The following is a 23,777-nucleotide window of genomic DNA, read 5'->3' as shown; positions in this document are numbered from 1 at the left end:
CTTCCTCTTCCACACAGGTTAACTACAGCTCTGTTTGTTTTAAACTTACTGTTCTAACAGTGGATACAGGCATTTTCAGGCATGCAGTTGGTTTTTTATAGCTATTGCCTGATTTTTGAAGGTCACCACATCTCATTTCATTTGTGGATTTCTCTCATCTTCTCCATGATGAGATTCGCCCTCTGTGTGATCTTATATTTATACCCCAGTAAAACTGGAGGTCATGGTTGACCTTATATAAGAGTTCCTAAACACTGAGGTGGACTTCAGTTATGTTTTGTTCATAAAAATATCTAGGTGTGCCAATTATTGAGACACATTTTGTATTATGTACACATCTTGTGACACGTTATGTGTGAAAAATACATATTTTAATAGGCATTTTTGTATTTTCAGACTAAATTTACTTCAGTTAAATATTAGATTTCTTTCGTAAGTGTAAGAATGAGCTAATGAACATTTTTACACCCTTTTTCAAACCATTTTCACCTAAAGTACCAATAATTATGAAGCTGACTGCACATACAAGTTTCATTAAAAAACATCAGGCAAGCCAACATGAAGCAGACAATGTGGAGAGGTTTTAAATCCATTTTGAATGCTCCTGGTAAATTGACATGTTTTGTTGATTTTCTAAATGAAAATGTCATTACATCCTCTACAGAAAACACATCCCTTTAAACACAAACCTTTAAATGCATATTACTCTTTATTTATTGAATTTTAACATATTGAGGATAAAATAAAACATCAAATGTGGCCTGTGTAAAAGTTGTGGCACATTTTGTGTGTTATGTTATTTTTTTCCAATGTTAAACTCAGCAAACACAAATTAAATTCCAAAAACTGGCACAGTGTGAAATGCAGAGAAAAAGAGAAATCAGTGATTTATAAATCCACTTTGACCTGTATTTACACAAAATAGTGCAAAGACAAAATGTGTAATGTGTAATCTTATCAACTTAATTGTTTTTTCTGAACAGATGATGAATCTGAAACTGATGCCTGCAGAATGTTCCCATAAAGTTGAAACAAGGGCAATTTTAGATTAGGAGCATTGTGAAATGTTCAAAAATCATCCTAAACAGGATGATGCAATCATGCTTGGGTGTAAAACAAAACAACGAGGAAAGGCCTTGTTCTTTATGAGGAAGGATGGGTCGCGGCTCATCACTCATCACGCTAAAAATGCAGCAACAAAAAATCTGACAGTTCAAAAATAATGTTCCTCTGTGAGCAATCGCAAAGATTTTAGGTATTTCACCCTCTACAGTGCATAACGCCAAAACATTCAAGAAATCTAGAGAAATCTCAGTGTGTAAATGGAAAGTCAGAAAACCCCAACTTAATGTCCATGACCTTTGAACCCATCAGATGGCACTGCACTAAAACCTGTCATGTTTCTGTGAGGGAGATCACAACATGGGCTCGAGAGCACTTTGACAAGTTGTCGATAAAACACAGTCTGTCACTGCTTCCACAAATTCAAGTTGTAAATGCAAATACAAGACTGTACTATGGACAGTGGAAGTCAACAACATTCAGAAACACTGCCAATGTCTTTGGGCTCGAGCTCATCTGAAATGGACTGATGCCCAGTGTAGTGTGGTGATCTGACGAGTCCATGTTGTAGATTACATTATTAGATTACGCATTCATAATGATTGCATGTAGTAATTTTAGAGTAACTTTTAGAGGCATTAAACTCTTCAGACATCTGGTTTCTATCACCACCATTGTGAACAATTCTGTCTCTAGATTCTCTCTATGATGCAACATTTGACATCAAACTACTCAGAACGACTTTGTTTACATCTTAACGATTGAATTATACAGAAATTTTGAAAAATTGGTGGAATTCCCTTTTAGCTGCAATAGTCTTAGTGCTGAATCTGTTGGCCTATTTCAGTGACATTTCAGGATTTAATCTAATCCAGAAGCCAAAATCCAATCAGTTTAGACAGACTGACCCTGATTTGCTCTCTCTCATATTCAATCAGCCAGGACAGGTTTGGTGTCTGAAGTTTGCTTTTTTAGGTTTGCACTAGAGCTACGAGGCTAATGTAGCTAACAAGTAACAGAAGCTAACACGTTTTAGTGACATAGACCTTTATAGCTCGGCTAGAGAACTACAGAAGAAACCACAGACATCTTGGGTGACTGACTGTTTGGCGTAAGGATGTAATTGTGTCTGTACTGCCTTTTGTTAATTATATCTGCACAAAACTTTGGCTCTGAAAGTTGTAGCGGAAAGGCTTCACCAGAGACGTCCAAATTCTGATCCATCTGTCTGATCTCTGCCAAGAACACAGATCCAGTAGACAGAAGCCTTTGCACTTAAAGACCAGTTTACGGCTGTAACTGGTATCTGCACATTAAAGTCTCTTGCGTAAGGTGGCCATATTTTACGTAGTCATGCTCTTAACAAAACATGCAGTGAGGCAAGTCTCTTATCTGTCCCTGTGCGAACTTCAGCCACAGCGTCACTCCATGTCCTCTGTCTGAACTGTAGTGCTGACGGACATTAACCTGTTTACCATCATCCTACATTTAGAGATATACACACCACCCACTTTATTAGAATCACCCACCTTGTGCTTCTCTCACTGGCCACTTTATTAGAAACAACTGCCTTGTACTTCCACTTGTTGGCCACTTTATTAGAAACACCTAACTTGTGCTTTCATTCACTGGCCACTTTATTAGAAACGCCTACCTTGTACAGACTGAAAAAAAGCGAAAGAAATCAGAGTATGAGTATACAAGCTCTGTAAAACCGCATTGCTAAAATCCAGCTAAAATCCAGTTCTCTTAATTAGATTTCTAGGCCTCAGTCCGACCTAAGAAATCAGAGTATGCTGCATACATGACCATTTAAATAATCAGGTAGCTATTAAAATCTGATAATGATCTAGGTAACATTAGCTTTTTAACATTAACGTTTAACAGTTTTTTTTAAACATTAACTATTTGCATAGCACAATTGCCAGAACACGAACATAGCCTGCCTTACTTTTTTGTAGCTTAGCAACATGAAATTGATGCGCAGTAGCTTTAGTGCACCTGTAGCAGTATTCATATATTGAGTTGGCTCCTTAACAACCTTGTAATTCAGAGGATCTAGTGACATTCAGGAGAAATATATACACTCCTATACACTTTGAAAACCCCATTCATTTTGGGCATTGAGAAATGAGTTTAGACTTGTAGTTCCTAATATGGGCATAATGCAGATTACAGAATGATGCACGACTACAGTGGTCTATAATAAAAATTTTGGGGGAGGAACATGCCTGAAACTCCTCATCCTTCCAATCTAACACCCTATAAATTTCCATCTCTCCATCTCCAGTCCTACAACTGCTATAAAAGTGTGGCAGTTTGGCCTTCTAGCACCAGGCCCTGCAAAAATCCAGCCCAGTTCTGATTTCTCCCCTCCTACAATCAGTCTTCCCTCATACTACCACCATGTTGAAGATATGATCCAAACACACAAAAGCCTATTTAAATGCACTCATCATTAATACATGTCAGAAATATTCATGAACTAAAATGAAAGAGTTTGTACTATTCACTCCCCACACTGACAGCAGTACTGCTGCATCTGATCCACAACACACACTAACACACCACCACCACGTCAGTGTCACTGTAGTGCTGAGAATGATCTACCACCCAAATAGTACCTGCTCTGAGGTGGTCCTATGGGGTCCGGACCATTAAAGAACAGGGTAAAATGGGGCTAACAAAGTATATAAAGCAACAGATGGACTAAAGTCAGTAGTCGTAGAACTATAAAGTGCACATATATGGTACGTGGAGCTGATAAAATGGCCCATAAGTGTAGAAACAAGGGTGTTTCTGGCTGATCAGTGTGTATCAGTCATGAAGGCACAGTCCAAAGCATAATGAGAGGATGGAAAACGAATTGTGACCGGTTTTGGTACATAAACCCACACAAACATCATAGGGAAAAATAAAGTAAATATAGACAAGAAATATGGATATGACCTATCTGATGTGATAATGCAGGAATTTTAGACAGCATTTATGCACTTGACCTTCAGAGACCAGCTAGCGGCTTCATTCTTCCAAGCCTCAGTCCTGTCTCTTAAAAACAACTCCTTTTGCATTGCTTTTCAAAAAAGTCTTAGGATGTGGACGTGCAAAGGTGTTTAAGAGACTAAACCAGCCACATCAACAGTCTCCCCTACATCTTCACATTCCCAGGACATTAATGAGCTCTGCGACCAATCACATTTCTCAAGCCATGGTAGCTGTCCTGAAAGCTGCTCTGTGATTGGTTGGGATGTGGGTCGAGCCCCTGTCCTGATACCAGTGCGCTCACTTTGAACTCTTGGAGCTTATTACCCTGACGCAGGCTAAGCTGAGTAATAAAGTGGAAGTTATTAACTGTAACTGCCGAGGCCCATTTAGTTAAAGAGTAGGCATGAGATGTGTCATGTAAGACTAGGACAGTGACCTTTGTATAGCCTTAAGATCTTGATTGATTCGGTCTTTAGTAAATACAAATTTCATCTGTTATGTGAAAAAAGAAGAACCATTTGTGACTGGAGAAACTATTTACACAGTAGTGGATTTTTTTTTGTTTACATTTGAAAATCCAGAGAATTAAAAATACTAAATAATAAAAATTCCACATGTATATATAATTTCAGTATGTGGTATTTTTATTATCTTATTATTTTTAATTCTCTGGATTTTTAAATGTATAAATATATGAACAATAATATATATGCATATTAAATATTATTAGATAAATATTATTATAAATGATTATAAGCACTTACACCAAGTTGATGCAGTTGAATCACCACCTTCAAACTGATGCATCGATTCATTTTGACACCCTTCCTTAAGATTGCAGGACATGAACTCTTCCTATCTCATCTATTCACAGTGTGCAGTGAAAAAGTTACGTTTTGACACTAAATCAGTTTGACCGACACATTCAGGCTAGGCAGGTTTATTTCTATAGCACCTTCAAACACTGCTGTCATTCAAAGTGCTTTACAAATGAGAAAATTCAAAGTCAAATTCAAAGAGTTGTTTAAAAAAAGTAAAGTAAACGCAAGTAGAAAAACATAATTAAAAACAACGATAAAACATAATTAAACATGCTTAAAACAGTACATTTAAAAGAGAAAATCATTCAATTAAGAATCAAATTAGAAATTAAATTCTGACAGTTAAATAATCAAATTAAAAACTAAAAGTTAGATTAGGATTAAAAAAAAGTGCCATTACAGAGAAAAAGGAGGCTGGAAACACTAACAGTGTTTAAACTGCGCTGAAAGCTGCTCAAACAGGAATGTTTGAGGCTGGATTTAAAAGTGTCCAGTGTTGGGGCTCTTCTAATGCTGTCTGTCAGCTGGTTCCATTTAAGAGCAGCGTAGTAGCTAAACGCTGCTTCTACATGTCTAGTCTTTATCTTCAGCAGGACTAACTGACTAGTTCCTAATGATCTGAGAGCTCTGCTCGGCTCATATCGCTGCAACATATGAAATGAATATGCTGGTCCTGCACCACTGAGCGGTTTATAGACCGGTAATAGTATTTTGAAGTCTATTCTATACCAGACTGGTAGCCAGTGTAAGGATTTAAGAATGCGGGGGTGATGTGTTCCCTTCGTTTACTCCTAGTGAGACTCTGGCAGCTGCATTTTTCAGTAAAGTGCAATAATATTCTTCTGATCTTTGAATCTGTTTAATTTGTCTGCTGACAGACAGGAGTCTATCTAAATATACTGTATACAGTATGAGCACTTACAGTATGTTGAAAGGTGATTTTATCTTGCACTTGCACTTTTGAAATCAGTGTGTTTATCTGAGCGGGCGGTGAAGTGGACATTGACTCTGTGTTTGTAAGTGGACTTTGAGTTTGCCCCTGATCACAAAGTAACGCCTCTCAGTGTCTGCAAAAATCATATAAATATAAAGTGAGAGAGAGAAATGTACCTGCCTTTATCAAGATCGAGCTCAGCTCAACTTCATCCAAAGGGATTATTTGACCAGTGGATTAAAAACAGTAAGTAGCCATTTAATACAAAAATTGGCCAGTTAGTATTAATCTGGGTCTGGGGATCTAAGGCACATGGACTGGTACTGTAATTGTATTGAAATTTAGGCGAAGATGCCTAGTTTTGGTCTAAATTGCAATACCAGTGGTAAAAGACTTTGGGGAAATTAGTTTTATCTCAGGCTAAATCTGCTTCTGAGAACATTTGGAGAGTTTCATTTTGAATTGCTGTATATCTGTTGGTACCAAATCTGGATATAACCAGGTTTTAAAAAGAATAACAGCTGACGTATGATGGAAAAGACACTTTTATTCCTCTAATAAAGGTGGTGTTAATTAAAATATACATTGAAAAAAAGGAATTTTACTGTCAAAATACTGTAAAATGTAATGGCTAATACTATTGACTATAACATTTTACAGTAGGAGTGAAAATACTTTTTTTTACATGCATTTATTTTTTCAAAAAGTTAAAGGTTAAATGTATGTAAACAAACCATGCACATACTGTATTTTAACACTGTTGTTAATTTACAGAAGAAGAAATTACAGAAATTATTATCTTTTATCGCCTTCATTTTAGAGATATTTGCATTTATTTTAATAGTTGTTAATATTATTGTGGAAGTACAATACAGTATGTCAGAATAACTAGTTGGACTAGTGAAACTGTTAAAGTACAGTAAAAGGCAGCATTTTTCAAAAAAATTAAATGGCTGTAATTTTACAGATTTTTACCATCACTGAGAAAACATACCTTTACTGATGTTAGTTCACAGGTTTTGTCTAGCACCATTGCTGCTGACACATGTAACAGCTATTCTTATGTTAAATAAATTCAAAATTTGCTTGTCCTCTTTTTAGCTACTAGATGGAAGTGATGGCATCTTGTTCTTGTGTCCAGTAGAGAGTGATCACAAACTTTTATTTTCTGTCTCCTTTCTGTGTCCATAGCTTTAAGCGTACACCTGTAGCTATGAGTATTCAGTAGTTCACTACAGTATCTGTGTCTGTGACTGTGCAGCCTCTGACTCTTCCCTCTGTGTCTGTGGCTGTTAGCGTGTACAGTTTCTCAGCCGTTTCAGTGTCTGACTATGCAGCGGTTTCCAAGCTCTCGGTTTGTGTGTGTATAAGCAGGTGATCATGGTGGGTCTGAAGCCGTCTGATGTTCCTCCTCCTCTGGGAGTGAAAGTGCTGAGCGCAGGAACGGCCGCCTGCATCGCTGACCTGGTCACCTTCCCTCTGGACACCGCCAAAGTCCGACTACAGGTACACACTTCCCAGCAGTCCACTTCTGCTCCTGCTCAACTCCACTGAGACTGCTTGCGTCTTCTGAGTGCTTCTTTAAGATCTTAGCGTGCTTTACTCTGAGGTGCACACTGCACACAGGGCTTCTGCTCCTTCTGCCAGCTCCACCGGCTTCTCTGCTGGCTCTACAGTTAGTACAAACTGAGCTCATCTGCAATCTGCACTTTTATTTTACGCATTTGTTTTATATATTGTTGATGTCCAAAGAAAAACAGGTATCTTCAAAAAAATGGCCGTATTACAGGAGAGGGCAAAAAATCTTCACCTTTAATGTAAGTTAATGCAAAATAGTTTTATTGCAAGCGATTTTGGAGCATTTCTAAAAAATTTACACAGTGTAAAGAGAAGCTGCTGTGCTCAGATGATACAGAAAAATGAACAGCGACTAAAACTTAATGGAAATGAAAACGTTACAGGAGTTTTAAAATTATACAAAAAAACAAGAAAATATTAAAAATATGGACACAGTATTTGCAAGACACTGACAGAGTTTGCCATAACAAAGCAAGTTTTTGACATATTTTGAAAATGCCTGTTGTCCTTTACGTTGTGTGTAAATCTCATGATGAACGGACCAAACGAAAGGATCCAAAATGACTTGGAAAAAGTAAAGTAGGTTTTTTCCTTCTCCTGCAAAGTTCTCTATATATATATATGTATATATATGTAAACCATTTATATGGTTTAATATCAAAAAATAATTTTGATTCTGTGTAGTTATGGAATAATCTGTGTCTTATGATTGTTTTGTTAGTGACACAATGTATCGTTTAGTCATTTATTTCAATAAAATAAACGTAATTAAGGTATAGTGTCACTCATAGTAAAAGGATTTTAGTCTAAATTCCAAGTCAGTTAAGACTCTGAAATGTGTTTTGAAATTTGGGCCAATTCAGTAGAATCATCCATGTAAAACAGCAAAAAATGTTAATATGGCAATTGATTTCAAACATTTGAATGGTAGTTTACATCAAGTTGTGATTAGGCTTTGTTCTTTAAGTTTCTCTAGGCTCTTCGTGAGTTTAGCTCCCACTCCAGCCAAATGTGCTGTCTTTAGTAAACACTGCCTGATTGTGGAGTATTGGAGATTTTAGTGCATTCTGTCAGTGATGAATAATAAAAAGTGTTTCAAAACTAATATCAAATATGAAAGGTTTCAAACAGTTCACAGTCATCAACATATTCACAAATAAATACAAGTAAATGAGTCTAATTTAAAAAACATATAGTTTGCAGTGTGTAAAATTATACTGGAACAACACATGAAATATGTTCTGAAACATGTACACAGGTAAAAGCTGAATATTCATTCTAAAAGACATTCTTTGACAACATTACCATGTGGATTCTGTCTGTACATGTCAACCAGTTTGTCAATGTTCAGTTTTGTCCGTGTCCAGTATTTCGTCATTGCCAGCAGAGCAGTTAATCATTTCTCATGTGTTCCCCCAGAAGCTCTCTGACGTGGATGTTGTTCTGTTTTGTGTTTAGATTCAGGGGGAGAAGGCGGTGGTGGACGCTGCCAAGGACATTCGCTACAGGGGCGTGTTTGGGACCATCAGCACCATGGTGCGGACAGAGGGCCCTCGCTCGCTCTATAATGGCCTGGTGGCCGGCCTGCAGAGACAGATGGCCTTCGCCTCCATACGAATCGGCCTCTATGACAACGTAAAGAGCTTCTACACAGGAGGCAAAGACAGTGAGTGCTGACTGTGAAATCAACAAGCCCTCCAATGTTGAAATGCACCCGCACAGATTTCTGTTTTCCAGAGAGATATGAGTTACAATTGGGGGTGTAAATATCTGACTTCATAATCATTCACTTACATTTATGAGTCGTTTCACCATGATTTGATTCAATGTTATTAGATTATTGTAGTGATTCAGAAGTATTATTTAAAGTATATTGAATTCATGAATAATAAAACATACTGAACTCTTTGGAGGCCTACATTTGAAAATAGCCTAAATTTTATTTTAGCCAAAAAATGAGTGATTGATTGACGGAATATTGGCTATAATTGATTAGATTTAATACCACTGAATCATACATTTATTACAGCCGCAGTAATCAGTATCAGCAATGCAATTACAGGACGTTAAAGCATGATAAGCTGTTCCCCAGAATGTTTATATGAAAGATAAGACTTGAAGGGAAATTCCACAGTTTTTTCAAAATTTCTTTCTTTTCAGACCCTAATGTAGGTATCCGGATCCTGGCTGGCTGCACCACGGGGGCCATGGCTGTTTCCATGGCGCAGCCCACAGATGTGGTGAAGGTGCGCTTCCAGGCTCAGATGAACCTGCAGGGAGTGGCCCGCCGCTACAGTGGCACCATGCAGGCTTACAGACAGATCTTCCACCATGAGGGCCTCCGGGGACTGTGGAAAGGTCTGTATTACCAAACCTGTTGCATAGGACTGGGGGGCTTTTAGCTTGTTTTTTCAGACCTCAGTCTGGCATTTTTTTGCTTTGTTGGTTCATGTAATTGGTCATATTAAGCATGGTTCATCATATTATGTCATTAAAATAAAGTAAAATCAAATTAATTATCTTTCAGGGACGCTACCAAACATCACTAGGAATGCCTTGGTCAACTGCACAGAGCTGGTGTCCTATGACCTCATCAAAGAAGCCATTCTCAAACACAAGCTAATGTCAGGTACGTGAAAATTATATTAAAATGCTTCACCCAAAAAATGCTAACATGGCTAACAGCAACTGCATGCAGTGGGGACCGATTAGCATAGTGCTTACTGGCTATCATGGGGTATTAGCAGTGTTAGCATTCTTTTAAGTTTTACAACATCTGATCTTGAATCAGCGAAAAAAAAGATGGCATAAAGCACTAATTCCAGTCTAGATCAGTTTAATAGGCCAAAATCCAGCAATAGGCTGAGCTAAGCGCTAACGCTGATTGGTCAAACCTACTCACACACCCTCACTGTTGAATCCTGTCTGCTGATAAGAAGTGTTAACGCAGATATCTTCCAATATAGAGCACAAGCCGTGACTGTCTTTTATTGCTTCATGCAGATAACAGAATAATAATGATAGCCAACATGCCTCTGCATGCAGAATACAGGTCGTGCAATATACAGCACAACCTTTGTAGTACCAGATCCTGTAGATTAAGGTACAGATGAATATGAAAGGTCACAGACAGAACTGTGTTCAGCACCCAGTCATACTATATAAATAATTAATAATAATAACAACAATAAATATATTTTTACTTATATAGCATCTTTTTAAGTTATAAAATCCCAGCAGAAAGAACAAGAACAGGAGAAAATGAGCCACAAAACTAGGCATACGCTAGCATTAACAAATATGTTTTAACCTGGACTTCAGTACCAAGAATGGAGAATATGCTGCATGCAACTCACAACATGTGACATGTTTGACATGTTACTGGCTGGTTGTGAGTTGCATGCAGCATATTCTCCATGCAATTTGACAGTTACACAAAGCAATTCAAAAAGAATCAGTTGCATGCAATAGATTTGATTGTTCCACTAGCCAAATTATCAGCCGGTATTACTGCATCATATTTCACTATATAAGGTCATCCATGACATTTTACTTACATTTGCATATTTAATATGTATTTTTTATCTGTGTAATCTGTGTAAAATTAGGGGTCATCAACAGATAAAGTCGTTTTACACAGATTACGTGACGCATTACCAGCGTCTTTATTGACTGTTTCATGAGACTTGTTTCACAAAGTTGTGACACTCGCAACTGTTACAGCTGAGTTTCAAGTGAATTGTAGAACACTTTACGTTATGCAACTCAAGGGCAAATTGTGTAAAGCTAGGCTTATACTACTGATATGGGACTCAAATGATAAACTAGCATCCAGTGTTGCACCAAGGTCTTTAACTATAGCTTTTGGTTGCCCTGAGAAACCGTTAAGGTCAAGGATCAAATCTTAATCTGAGCGTAGATGGAGTTTCAGGAGGCACTGGTGTAAGACTGCAAGTACTGTATGTCATGTTACTGTACTTAGATTTATAGGAGACGTTTTAATAGTCTACCTAGAGATTTACATTGAGATTTCACAATAGTTACATAACCAAAGATGCCAAAAAGGTTTCTTTAGAGCAAAGACCAGTTTTGGTTCCGTAAAGAAGCAGTTTTGTAAAAGAGCTGTTTATTTAAAAGAACCTCAATGCAATATAAAGGTTAAATGTTTTTTCCTAGAACCATATGACCAAGCCAGGAATCATTCAGAGATCTTTATTTAAAGTGTAGTTAAATGTTAATTAAAACACTATGCATGCTGATTGTAAATAAATAATCATCAGGAAAAAAGTGTAATTTAAAAAAAAAGTATTAAAAACTCGAGTTGCTCTTTGTAACAGTACATGTACTTTCTGCCCAGGCGGACTTTTACTGAAGTAAAAGTACAGTTAGTCAGCACTCTTTTCCTGAGCGTGCGCCAGGCAGTGCTGAATGCAGGGGCAAAGGTGTGAGGAAACTCGGAAACAGCTGATAGCTCGTCTGTGTAAGCAGGTTCTGAGAAAGACACTATTGCTCAACATGTTAGGGGCTATAAGGGGACAATCGGCCCATAGGTGCTCTAATCATTATCACTTCTGTTCCAGACTTAATGCAAAAGGGCAAAAAAATGGTTACACAAGCGTTTCTGTCAGACTGTGTGCATTAAGACGGTGACCTCACCTTCACTGTTCACTGTTCTACCTCAGATAACCTGCCGTGCCATTTCCTCTCTGCGTTCGGTGCTGGCTTCATCACCACGGTGATAGCCTCTCCAGTAGACGTGGTGAAGACTCGTTACATGAACTCTCCTCCTGGCCAGTACAAAAGCGCCATCAACTGTGCCTGGACCATGATGACCAAAGAAGGCCCCACTGCTTTCTACAAAGGGTAAATCAAATTAATTATCTCTCTAAACAATCACTAGTCAATCAACCACCCAACCGATCACTCACTTCACATACTTGACATTGAAGAGTCCATAAGGTTCCACATTTATCTGGGTTTAACAGTCCTAATTCAGTCTATATGTATGGTTCTGTCTATATATGGTTCTATATAGCACCAAAAAGGGTTCTGTTACTGTTACAACGTTAAGCATACACTGTTAAAAAAGATGATGCTTCATGGGTTCTTTTGTAAATGGTTCTGTATAGAACCATGAACACTCAAAGAACCCTTTTTGTATGATTAAGGTTTTTTTGCATCATGAAAAGGTTCTTTAGACTGATGGAGAACGTGCTGTACATGGTTCTACATAGCACCCAAAAGCGTTCTTCTATTGTTACTTTGTCCAGCTTGTAACAGTAGAAGAACCCTTTTGGGTGCTATAGAGAACCCTTTTCAAAAAGGTTCTTTAAAGAACCATCTACAGCACATTCATTCACATTTTCCATCATTCCAAATAAACCCTTTCATTATGTAATGAACCCTTTAATCATGCAAAGGGTTTTTTGAGTGTTCATGGTTCTACATAGAACCATTTGCTTTACTAAAGAACCATTGAAGCACCATCTTTTGTTAAGAGTATATAACAATAAAAATAAAAACATTTTGGTGCTATATGGAACCATTTACAAAACAAGAACCATATACAACACATTCTGCCTCAGTCTCTCAATCTGAGGAACCATTTCACCACGCAAAGACCCATTTAAGCATGAAAAGGTTCTATATAGAACGAATGATTCTAAATAGAATTGTTCCCTTTACTAAAGAACCCCTGAAGAAACATCTTTTTTTTATAAGTGTTCACTTATAACATTTGGGTATATTTAAAAACAGAAATGTTTATACTTTAACTCATAAAAATATAGAGGATTTTTACTTTTACTCAAGTAATATTTAGCAAGAGTGTCTCTGCGTTCAAACTTTGTCCACCACTTGTCTATTTAGTTAGAGACTATTCCAGTTTTAAAACTTTTATAAATATGATAAATCGTCCCTGATTAAACATAATTTTCTGTCTGGATGACTGTTTCTGTCTCCTTGTAGGTTTGTACCATCCTTCCTCAGACTGGGCTCCTGGAACATCGTCATGTTCGTGTCATTCGAGCAGCTGAAGAGAGCTATGATGGTGTCCAGGAATAAGATGGAAGCCGCCATGTAGAGGAAAGGACTGTAATTCTGCCCCCATTTTGAACTCATGGACTCTGAGAAAGCAGCCGGTTTGAGCCTCCTAAGAGAAAGTGATGGAGGATAAAACCAAGTGGCCTAATATTTAATTTATAAGTTAAATACTGAACTAACTAAAGGAAGTGCGCTGGCTCACATAGCATTACAATACAGAGATACAGCAGGACCAGTTCATGCTCATGGCAGGTCAGCATTATGACTTATCTCAAAGCTCTGTGTATGTAAAGCTGTCTGAGTCGGGGCTCTGACGGTGTATTTCAGAAACAGTGTTTGCTGTCAGCTGTAGCTGGCAGACAGTGAAAAGCCACTTTCTGCACTTTGGCCTTCCCTTCATGATTCATTCAAATGAACACAGTGGCTTTTCACAGAATGTACACTATAAGCTACCATATTGGTTTTATAATTATTGATACTAATTAACTCTGTCACACTTTACTTTGATGGTCCCCTACATATGCACAAATCATCAGCATTAGAGTTAGGTTTTGGACTAGGGTTGATGTTTTAGGTTAAAATTAGGGTTATTGAATTTAAATCGATATTTAGAAGACTACCTTCGTAAAGGGGTTATTAATGGTTTAAACTTGATAGGTATCAATCAGGTCATAAACAGATTTCAATCATTCATGAGCAGTTAAATAACACAAATATATGTTTGCCTAATACTGAACTCACATTCATTTATACTGTTAAAGGATTTTGCTTGTTATTGATCTTACTTTGTGTTCTCCATCAGTCAGCATTGAACCTGCCAGCATCATCACATATTCATATTCATCAGTTATAACAGGTCACTTTTGGCCTTTTTATCAATGTGTTACACTGATTCTAAACTATGCATAAACCCTTTATAAGGGTAGTCTTAATTTAAAGTCGTACTGATATTTAAGTGGGGCATCTATAGTGGATCATCATAATAAAGTGTTGTCATTAACTCATTAATCCTTTGTTTAAAAAGGAACTCCTTAACCGGGATAAAAACTATGTTTTTTAAACTTTATTTTGACTCTGCCTGTTCACTGCATGAACCTTTACTGTGGAGAGAGAGTGACTGGTCGAGTGCTGTAAACGTGCAGGAGCAATGTGCAAGGACACATCCAGCACTGTGACACATATCAAGGTCCATTACTAAAATAAATATTATTTAAGTGAAACACACTGACTGCTTTACAACTTTCAGTTTGTGGTCTTTTGTTGAAGGGTTACTCAGCTCATCTGTGTCTGCCCAGGGCGCATATCTTATCCTTTATGGTATTTTATTTTCCCCTGAGGTCCACTTACAACATTTCCATGGGTTTATGCATCAAAAACACACACATCTTCTAAGCCGCTTATCCTTCTAGGTCGTGGGGTGCACCAAAAACAATTATAATTCATTGTTACAGGACTATTGTCCAACCTATCTTTATGCCTTACAATTACACAGGCTGTTTATGTCATGCCTTTAAGACTGGTATATGTAAATGAGCCCTGTTCTGATTGGCATCCCTGCTTTGAGCCTCATTCGAAAAAGCATTCTGGACTGAAACACCTCCTATAACTTCAATGAGAATGGCTGGAGCCTAACCTGCTGCCTCTGAATAGGTGAATCTATAGTTACACTCCCTGGTCAATTTACAGTGTTGGTTTTCTACACTCTCAGAAAAAAAGGTATGGAACTGGCACTAGGGTGGTACATCTCAGTACCTTTAGTCAGGGAACATAATTGTACCATAATCCATTAAAATTATATTTTCTAAGTTGTATTGACTCCACACACCCCGTCTCGTCTCCAGGCTTTTTATTTTATTGTTCTGTTTTAAAACATCAGGTTATGAAAAGGTACAATATGTACTTTTCACCTGGGAAAAACGTATTTAAGGTGCACAATTGGACCTTAAAACCACTGTTGTACCTTTGAGGGTATATTTACATTGTTTGTACCTTGATGAACGAAAAATGAACACACTTAACGCACTTAACTATGACATATTTCTGCAACTTTTAGAGCACAATTTCTGTTGGTGTATCAGGGAAAAATGAAAGATATGAATGGGCCATAACTTTTGCACAGACCACATTTTATGCTTTATTTTTCCCCCCATTTGTTACGTTCAGTACATAAACAGTAATTGCGCATTCAAATGTGCGGAAATTTTGCTTGTTTACTTATTTTCTCTAGAAAATGAACATGTAATTTGACTGGAGTGCCCAAACTTAAGTATAAATGTGTTAATGTGACATCACAGAAATATTACATTCAAAACAGGATATTTTTGCAGGTTAGTCTCCATATATGGACCATATAGACCAGGAAATGAATAGGATGTTTTAAAATAGGATGTTTACATACCACTGCAAACTTTCTTTTATTAAAAAAGTAAAAAAATGAGGACAATGCACTTTTACATGATATTGGTCCTTTAAATGAAATGAAGGGAACACAAACATTTCTTAACCACTGATTTAGTTTATTAATGTCTGCAACTGTCCAAAGCAATTCATAGTGCGACTGGAACTACAAAATGTCCAGCAAAATTGTATAAATAAGACGGTGAATATTGATACACAAACCCCAACGCAGTACTTTCACTGCTTATGTCACTGACTACAGAGTTACACGTTAAATACATTAACCATTCATTTCTGTTACATGGCAACAGGCCACTTAAAGAAATATATCATGGGGTAAATTTATTAGCCATCAAAAAAAGCATTAAAACATGCAAAAGGGTTGAACTGTCTATGTGCAAGACAATTTTGCTCAAGAAAAAACACACTTTTCATGTTGATCATATACGATCTTCCTCTGTGGACACATATCAAATTCCTGAGATGACAGACGACCACAAGAGCAAACTCACAGGAATCATAAATATATGCAACCAAAATATCAAGTGAGGAGAGAGATCCAATCTAGCTACAGGACCAACTAGTTCTAAACATTACTGTCATGACCTAAAATTTCTTGTAGTATTAAGCGTGGGCAAGTCCCTGACCACATAAACCAGTAATTCTACAGTATAGTGTTCAGGAATGATCACTGACTGAGGCTCTGTGGTTTAAAGTACCATAAAACTGCCGCTACTATGTTTAAAAACAGGAAGCATGGGAGAGAGACGTCCATAAAAACGCTATTATTCAGTCATCTGTTTGTTCAGTCATTTCGGGTCCTTTGGAGTGTGGATCAGTTTTTAGTGTCCACCTTCAAGATGAGGGTGACATCTGGCTCCTGAAGGTACCCTTTGACCTTGTCGTGGAACTTCTCTCTGTAGTGGTTGAACTGCATGATGCTCTCAGGCTCCTCTTCCACCCAGAATTTATCGAACTCGTATGCCAGGTAGCCTGAAAGAGGCCCATAGCGATTTGGATTTCATTGGAACAGTTCAAGATAATAATTACGCTCAGAATAATAATATAAATTAATCTATCTTTTTTTTTTTTTTAGCTCTGGCAATCATTTCAGAGAACGTCCATGCATGGCATCGCTATTACTGCTGCTGAGAAAAGCCATTTCAAAGAGACAATTTACCAAATATATACCAAATATAAAAAGCTCTTTTTTACGCTCATATCGCTGGGAATAATATCAGTAACGTTAATTAAATCAAACAAACTGAATTTAATATGTTAGTGATGTGTCAAGTGAAAAACTAAACAAGACCAAATTCTAATTTTAAACATGTACAACTTAATAAGGCCCTTAATTTATAAAATGTAATTTTAGACAAATCAAGACTTTTTAAGGACCCACAGACACCCTGTATCACTTCTTGCACCCTGAGTGACTGTGCCAGCAGTTGGGCTGTACAGTTGCAGTAGGATAGTTTGCCACTAACCAGTGTTAGGGGTGGGGATTAAAGCTTAAAACACTTTACTCACAGTAAAGCTGGTGAAAGTCACGCATTTCAGGTTTTCCTGCCACAGTGTTGTAGAAATGCATCTTCAAAGCGCCACTCCTCAGTAAACTATAGGCCATCTCTGTCAGGTTAATGCCCACTATGGCATAAGAGTACCTGCATTAAAAAAGCACACTAACATTACAATGTAATTCAATGATGTCTGAGGTAAAGTGATGCTCAGATAAAGGTTTTAGTGCAACAGAATGTGTAGAATGAATGGTGTAGCCACAAACTGCTTACCCCAGCTTGGGATGGTTTGCATGTGACAGGACCTGTCGCGCTGCGTTGGTGTAGTTCTCACTGAAAAAACTTCTCCAGCAAAACAAAACACAAAAAAAATCCACCAAATTACAAACTACAGAAAAACAGTTTGATTTTTTTACACTGATATTTCTACATTTCTTAAGCAGGATACAGTTATAATTCTTCCAAGTGCAAATCAACCACACAGGACATTCAGCCTATAGAAAGACTTTTAGATGTACTTTAATGTGAAAAATATTTATACATAGTTTATTTAACATTATGAGACTTACACAAGGTTCACCAGGCCAAGCATGCCCATTCCCCTGAAGTCAGTCTTTGGGTCGTCACCTTGAAACCCAATATCGCCCCACTGCTTTGTGAATCGAGAGTCCAACTTAACTGATGGCATCAGTAAGTCCCACAACTAACCAAAAAAACAACAAATGTTTTGTTTTAATGATCTATATTTGCTTATCAGAGCTATTTTTACTCTTTTGGCATGTCATCATAGCCCCTCATCTTCCAAAAAAACTCTGATTGCGCAACCTGATCACCAGCCTAATCACCAAAGCAATGCGTGATGTCTGTGCAAACAATCCTTTCAAAAATAATCATGCAGGGTACAGCAGGCATTCACAGTGATCAGGTCTAGGTCTACAGTGCCTCCAAGAGCCCAGTCATCATCAAACTAGCTGTGTTTGCCAAAGCCTCTTATCGCCCTGCATTGTGATGGAACAACTGAATGTAGGCCAAAGAGCATCTCAAATGAAACTCACCTTAAGAAGCATTTTCTCATGGTCTTCATTTTCTGAGTCGAACACCTCTTTTCTTAGCTCTTCGACTGTCGTGAACAGTGTGCTATAGCCACTTATTTGCAACAGGCACTGTTGAAGATTCCCCTTAAACCTACAAGATTACATGTTCAGTCAGTTTGGTCAGCCAATTCTATAAAGAGTGAAAAGCTTTAATAGTGGGGATGGAAAGTCTGATTCAGCTGACTGAACCGATTCCTTAGAACCATCTGTTTTAGTTAATCAAATGTCTGATTCAACTGAGTCAAAAAATTTGCTCTTAATGTGTTACAAAGGGATATTTTATGTTGCAAAAATATTATGTTATTAGAATCCTTCAGCCAGTCCTTGAAGTCAACTTCAATGAGTGGACATACTATGATGTTCACAATGATTAGTCAACTTTATTCTTATTCCCTCCATATGTAATGACTTTCAATACAGGTAATTAGTCTGATGATCACCTACTCACTAATAGAGTAAAGCTTGAAATGTTCAAGGAAAGAAAAGAGCCATCAATAGAGAGAAAACACAAGTAAATTCAAGGCTGTTCTTATATGTTGTAGGGCTTTACTGTAGGTTTTGTATTAATTATATTCTGAAAAACTTGTATTCAAATTTAATTTAATCGTTCTTTTTTCTATTTCAATAGAATCGAGTTTACTCACCGTCCAAATTAAATGCACACAGCACTTATTTCCAAGTCAATGAACTGCTAAATCAGTCCATGGATTAAACTGTATGTTTAATGCATTGCAACATACAGTTTAAAGGAATCGTTTTGGTTAAAAATATACTGAAACAGACACCTGATACAATTCCATGTTATTTGAACAAGAATTTGACAGTTTCACCATGAAGTTCATGACACCCGGCATATCTCTAAATGTGTGACATGAGATACCGTTAATTCAAACTTACGTTGGGTCTTTTTGGGCGTTGACATTCTTTTCTTTCATGATTTGTGCCACACAGCCCACCACAGCATCCTCCTTCACACTCACAGCATCTTGCAACACCTAGGCAATATAAAAGGAACCAAGACCAATCTAATGGAGAAAACACACAATTTTCAAATGTGTACAAACAGGAACAAAACAAAGGTTATCATAACGAGGTGGTAAATCTGCCCTAGTAGAAAGCAAAATCTGATTTAAGATTTACGTGACTCAGAACACCAGAAATATAGGAGTCTCGGGCCCTAGATCAGTGTTCTTACTATGCAAACCTAACTCTCTAATCAATACTTGAAGGAGTGATAATGCTATCATGGTCTGTCTACTGAGAACAGTGTTGATGATCAGAATAAACTGAGTGAAGATCAGTGTAAAGTTTACACAGTAAATCGTAAAGCTTTGATGTACACTTCGTCCCTTACCTTGTTTTTTGAGGATTTCAGGGAGTACTCTGAAAACAGAAACAATACGGATTCTCTCTGATACAAATATAGCAAGAAAATGATCATCTCTTTTTGTAAGCAAGTGAAATGTAGGTAGCACAGGATGAAAAATAAAAGAGATTCTCATTCTATGAGGGTGAAACCAAAGCTGAAACTATAAGCTCCTCAGAATAACAACATATAGATGTTTGGTTACCCCGAGTAACCCAGCAGAATGAGCCTGTGTACTTACCAGGAAAAAGGAAATCTGAGCATATTACTCTGGTAGCTTACTATTCAGTTTACACTGCATTCCTGTTAAGTTCCACATTGACTACAAGGTCTTGCTTGTGACATTTAAAGCCCTTGAAGGCTTGATGCCACCATATCTTGCTGAATCACTATAGCTTTTCCAGAGCCTAATGTGTTGGGTCTCTTTCCTCCAACTGTTGGTAACTGTATTATCTTTCCAGTGTTTTATTTATCTTCCTGAGTAAAGTACTTATTATTTTGTATAAAGATTACAACCCTCACCTATCTGTGTCGTCCTCAGTGCTCCTTGCTTGTACCCAGCACATATCCGCTGCAGTTCACATTTGCCTGTGACGTGTCTGAGAAACCATTTCAGCCAGAAGCGAAGGAAGGATGAATAGACGTACTGCCAGATATACGCCAACATCATCTGTAATAGAAAACAGCAATAAATGTAGTCATGAACAGCTGTTTGTAATACATTCCACAGAACTGCTCTACTCAAGACACATCAACATACACATTTTTGACATTGCGCCCTCCTCGCCATTACTAGTGACTCTGAGCAGCACATGTATGAGCCACTTCAAACTAGACAAAATGTCTTTAAGCAGCTCACGTGAGGCTTTGAGTTGAATCTCTTTCTCGACGTATTTTTAACTGGACAGATAAGGCCAGATAATGCTTGTATAATCCTTATTTATTTGCTGTCTGTCTAGCAAGGGTCAATCTCCATCCAATAGGATTTACTGGCAAACAGTTCATTTAGCAAGTTATTAACATTTTCAACTGTGATGCTATCAAGGCAAAAAAGATTAGCTTTAAAACAAGCTTCACTGTCAACTTCAGTAAGTTGATGATTAGTACAAGCTGGCTGGATAAGGCCATTTAAATCAATGAAAGAAGTCTGGGATGTTTATCTAGAGTTGCTAAAAGCTGTGCAGGGCAGCTTATAACCTAAGACATTTAAGCATCCATGAAGCAAAATATAAGACACTACTGGACAGACTTGACAACTTAGGTTTCTGAAGTCTTCATTGTTTTATGTAACAACATTTTCTTTAAAATTGGGTTCCTGTCCCCTTAAACATGGTCCAATCAGAGAGAGCTGCTTGAGTGTCTTTGACTGGAGGGTTTGGTTCATAGTTCATCCAGTAAGAGAGAAGTGGGACACAGCAGTTAAGGCTTGCATGATGCTAGTTATGTATCATTTCATTCCCCACACTAAATGTCCCACATCAATAACAATATCCTAAAAACACTTATTTTTTTTCTAAAAACACAAAAAAATTGATATTTTAACATTACTGAATCAATGGAATACTCCTGGAAATGCCTTAAATGGGTTTATTACACAGCAGCATCCTTCAATTGTGGCTTAGAAAAAAAAGTTCTTAGAAAACAAAGAAAGAAAATTAAACAATTTATAGCAGGGCTGCCCAAAGTGAGGCCCACAGGTCAAAGCTGGCCTGTGAGGATATCTGATTTGGACTGACAGAAAGGTACCCTCACTCAGTGACAGACCAACATTTTATATACAAATAAATTCCCCTTTTCATTTTAAAATGTAATTTTGAAATATTCTATTAACAAAATTAACTTGTTACATAAAATATAAAATATATTTTTAAATACTCTAGAAATCTACCTACCTTTTTAAAACTGAAAATTACCAGTCAACCTACATGTTTTCTGAGTTTTTACTTGTAATGTTGATGATGGTAAAATAGTGGTAAATAAGAAAAAAAAACATTTTCTTTGGGGACTATTTTGTCTAACAACGCCCTCCATGTATCCCTCCACCATGAATAGATTCAAATACACTTATTAATAAGAAGGTTTAGGCCAACTTTTTCTAAGAAGCTTTAAACCCTTCAGACGTCTGGTTCCTATCACCACCACTGTGAACAATTCTAGCTCACTAAGTTTTAGAATCGAGCATTTCACACCAAACCACTTTCACTTTCTTTGTTTACATCGTAACCATTTAACTAAGTAACTAGACATTTTGCCAAATTGGTGGAGTTCCCCTTCAAGTCTGTTATTCAGTAGTAGCAGCAGTATCAACACAAACCTCACATTTAGCTGAACGGGTGCCTGTATCTCTTACTCTCCAGTGTTTAAACTGGGTATCTTAAATAAAGTCTGGCCGGTCTCAACTCCGTTACCCGCTCAGGCACTGACCAACTCAAACAGGTTGTTAGTTAGGACAGTTAGCTAGCTTTGTTAGCATAGTTTGCTAATATCACTATTACCCCAGGCAGAGTGGTTTTATGCCTTTATGTTCCCCACGCCACGGTTCCTCTAACGGCAGACGAATAACATTCACTGGTGAACTTCGGAAAAGTTTCCGCCGGTTTATAGTTTAAGAAAAACGGATAAACGGCTAAACAGCTAACCGTGTAGCACCAACTGTCGTCTGGGTCGCAGCTTGTCTCCCGGAAACCAGCTGCGCATGCGCAGAGCGGCTTGTAGCCAACTTTTGCAGATACCTTCTTTTTTCTAGCACCACCAGAGGGCAGAAACTGACCATTAATAACAAGCTCTCTTTACTGTGCCTTAAAAACAGTCTACACGCTCGAAGATAAGGTGGGAAGGGAAACATGGCATAATATTTGGAGTTTCTCACATTAAAAACATTTTAATGAGTGCTAAGATGTCTGGATATAAATACAGTCTCACAATATTAACCCTGCATAAAAAAGATCTCCAGTGATATTAGATACAGGAATTTCTACAGAACTGCTAGGACAATCCTACAGTGAATGTAAGATAAAATAGTATACACAGGTACTGTACTTTATTATTACAGAGTGCAACAGTTATATTATCTAAGGCAAATACTACAGTTTATTATAGAATCTTTATTATACACCACTGTAGAAATATTTAACATCTTACAGTACTACTAGATCTTAGGGTTCTTCTATTGTTACGATGTCAAGCTTGTAACAATAGAAGAACCTATTTTGGTACTCCATCCTTTTCAAAAAGGTTCTGTATGGAACCATATAAAACAGATTCTCCATCAATCTTAAAAGTCATTGCACCATACAAAAAAGCATTTAAGCAAGAAATGGTTCTTCATAGAACTCATGGTTCTAAATAGAACCATTGCCTTCACTAAAAACACTTGAAGAACACTCATTATTATCATTATTATTATTATTATTATTATTATGAGACTGTTCATGAATGTTAACTGATATATCTAACACTTTCCTGGCACTGATGCACATAGTTCTGAAGTTGGGAATTGAGGTCAGATTAGTTACGCAAACAATCAAAATTCAGAGAAGCCTGCAGCGCTTTGTACAGTACAGCTCCGTGCTGACTGCCCATGAGGAGACTACAGACTGCAACACATCAAGAGAAGAGCAACTCCAGCAAAATCTCTCCTTCATCATCTCACTGGGGATTCCTTCAAGACAGAAATCAAGAGCTCAGAATGCTCTTTCTCTGTCTTTTATTGTCTCAGGCCTATGTAATGCCTTCCTGTTTCCTACATACACACACAAACACACACACGCACACACACACACACACACACACACACACACACACACACACACACACACAAAACAAGGCTTTAAAACAAGGCTAAAACTTTTAACAATGGTCATAAAGAAGGCAATGGAAATACCCCATAAATACAGAAGCACAGTGCTGTGCAGAAACCCCTTCATTTATTTAATTTCAAGCTAAAACAAACATTAATTGTACGTTATTCATGTTTCAGGA

General features: G+C 37.4%; 2 protein-coding genes across 4 annotated transcripts; one reads left to right on the top strand and one right to left on the bottom strand.

Annotated features, from left to right (window-relative positions):
• Positions 1 to 5,941: 5,941 nt before the first annotated feature.
• Positions 5,942 to 14,647, top strand: ucp1 (uncoupling protein 1). 2 transcript variants are annotated; one of them, XM_036574995.1, is made up of 7 exons: positions 5,942 to 6,048; positions 7,177 to 7,308; positions 8,839 to 9,046; positions 9,541 to 9,738; positions 9,908 to 10,009; positions 12,063 to 12,243; positions 13,348 to 14,647. In XM_036574995.1, the coding sequence occupies exons 2-7, from the start codon at positions 7,183 to 7,185 to the stop codon at positions 13,460 to 13,462; spliced, it is 930 nt and encodes a 309-aa protein (XP_036430888.1). In that variant the 5' UTR covers positions 5,942 to 6,048; positions 7,177 to 7,182; the 3' UTR covers positions 13,463 to 14,647. The 2 variants fall into 2 exon arrangements, with proteins under 2 accessions (XP_036430888.1, XP_036430889.1); XM_036574996.1 differs by having other exon boundaries at positions 5,973 to 6,048; positions 7,174 to 7,308.
• Positions 14,648 to 15,921: 1,274 nt separating this feature from the next.
• elmod2 (ELMO/CED-12 domain containing 2) lies at positions 15,922 to 22,477 on the bottom strand. 2 transcript variants are annotated; one of them, XM_036574997.1, is made up of 9 exons: positions 22,292 to 22,477; positions 20,319 to 20,466; positions 19,785 to 19,813; positions 19,328 to 19,425; positions 18,392 to 18,521; positions 17,906 to 18,039; positions 17,610 to 17,678; positions 17,350 to 17,483; positions 15,922 to 16,812 (listed from the first exon to the last, which is right to left on the bottom strand). In XM_036574997.1, exons 2-9 carry the CDS (start codon positions 20,464 to 20,466, stop codon positions 16,655 to 16,657), a joined length of 900 nt encoding a protein of 299 aa, XP_036430890.1. In that variant the 5' UTR covers positions 22,292 to 22,477; the 3' UTR covers positions 15,922 to 16,654. The 2 variants fall into 2 exon arrangements, with proteins under 2 accessions (XP_036430890.1, XP_036430893.1); XM_036575000.1 differs by having other exon boundaries at positions 16,655 to 16,812; positions 22,436 to 22,477.
• Between the last annotated feature and the right edge of the window lie 1,300 nt (positions 22,478 to 23,777).

Source organism: Colossoma macropomum, unplaced genomic scaffold (assembly GCF_904425465.1).
Source record: "Colossoma macropomum unplaced genomic scaffold, Colossoma_macropomum, whole genome shotgun sequence".
In the NCBI taxonomy this organism is placed as follows: domain Eukaryota; kingdom Metazoa; phylum Chordata; class Actinopteri; order Characiformes; family Serrasalmidae; genus Colossoma; species Colossoma macropomum.
The sequence above is the reverse complement of the archived record's forward strand: the minus strand, read 5'-3'. Positions and strand labels throughout refer to the sequence as shown.

Coding starts and splice junctions, on each gene's coding strand:
- ucp1 (XM_036574995.1), top strand. CDS start 7,183: ATGGTGGGTCTGAAGCCGTCTGATGTTCCTCCTCCTCTGGGAGTGAAA. Junction 9,047..9,540: donor CTACACAGGAGGCAAAGACA/GTGAGTGCTGAC, acceptor CTTTCTTTTCAG/ACCCTAATGTAGGTATCCGG. Junction 12,244..13,347: donor CCCACTGCTTTCTACAAAGG/GTAAATCAAATT, acceptor GTCTCCTTGTAG/GTTTGTACCATCCTTCCTCA.
- elmod2 (XM_036574997.1), bottom strand. CDS start 20,466: ATGATGTTGGCGTATATCTGGCAGTACGTCTATTCATCCTTCCTTCGC. Junction 18,522..19,327: donor AACGCCCAAAAAGACCCAAC/GTAAGTTTGAAT, acceptor GTAATCTTGTAG/GTTTAAGGGGAATCTTCAAC. Junction 16,813..17,349: donor TGACTTTCACCAGCTTTACT/GTGAGTAAAGTG, acceptor GGCCTCTTTCAG/GCTACCTGGCATACGAGTTC.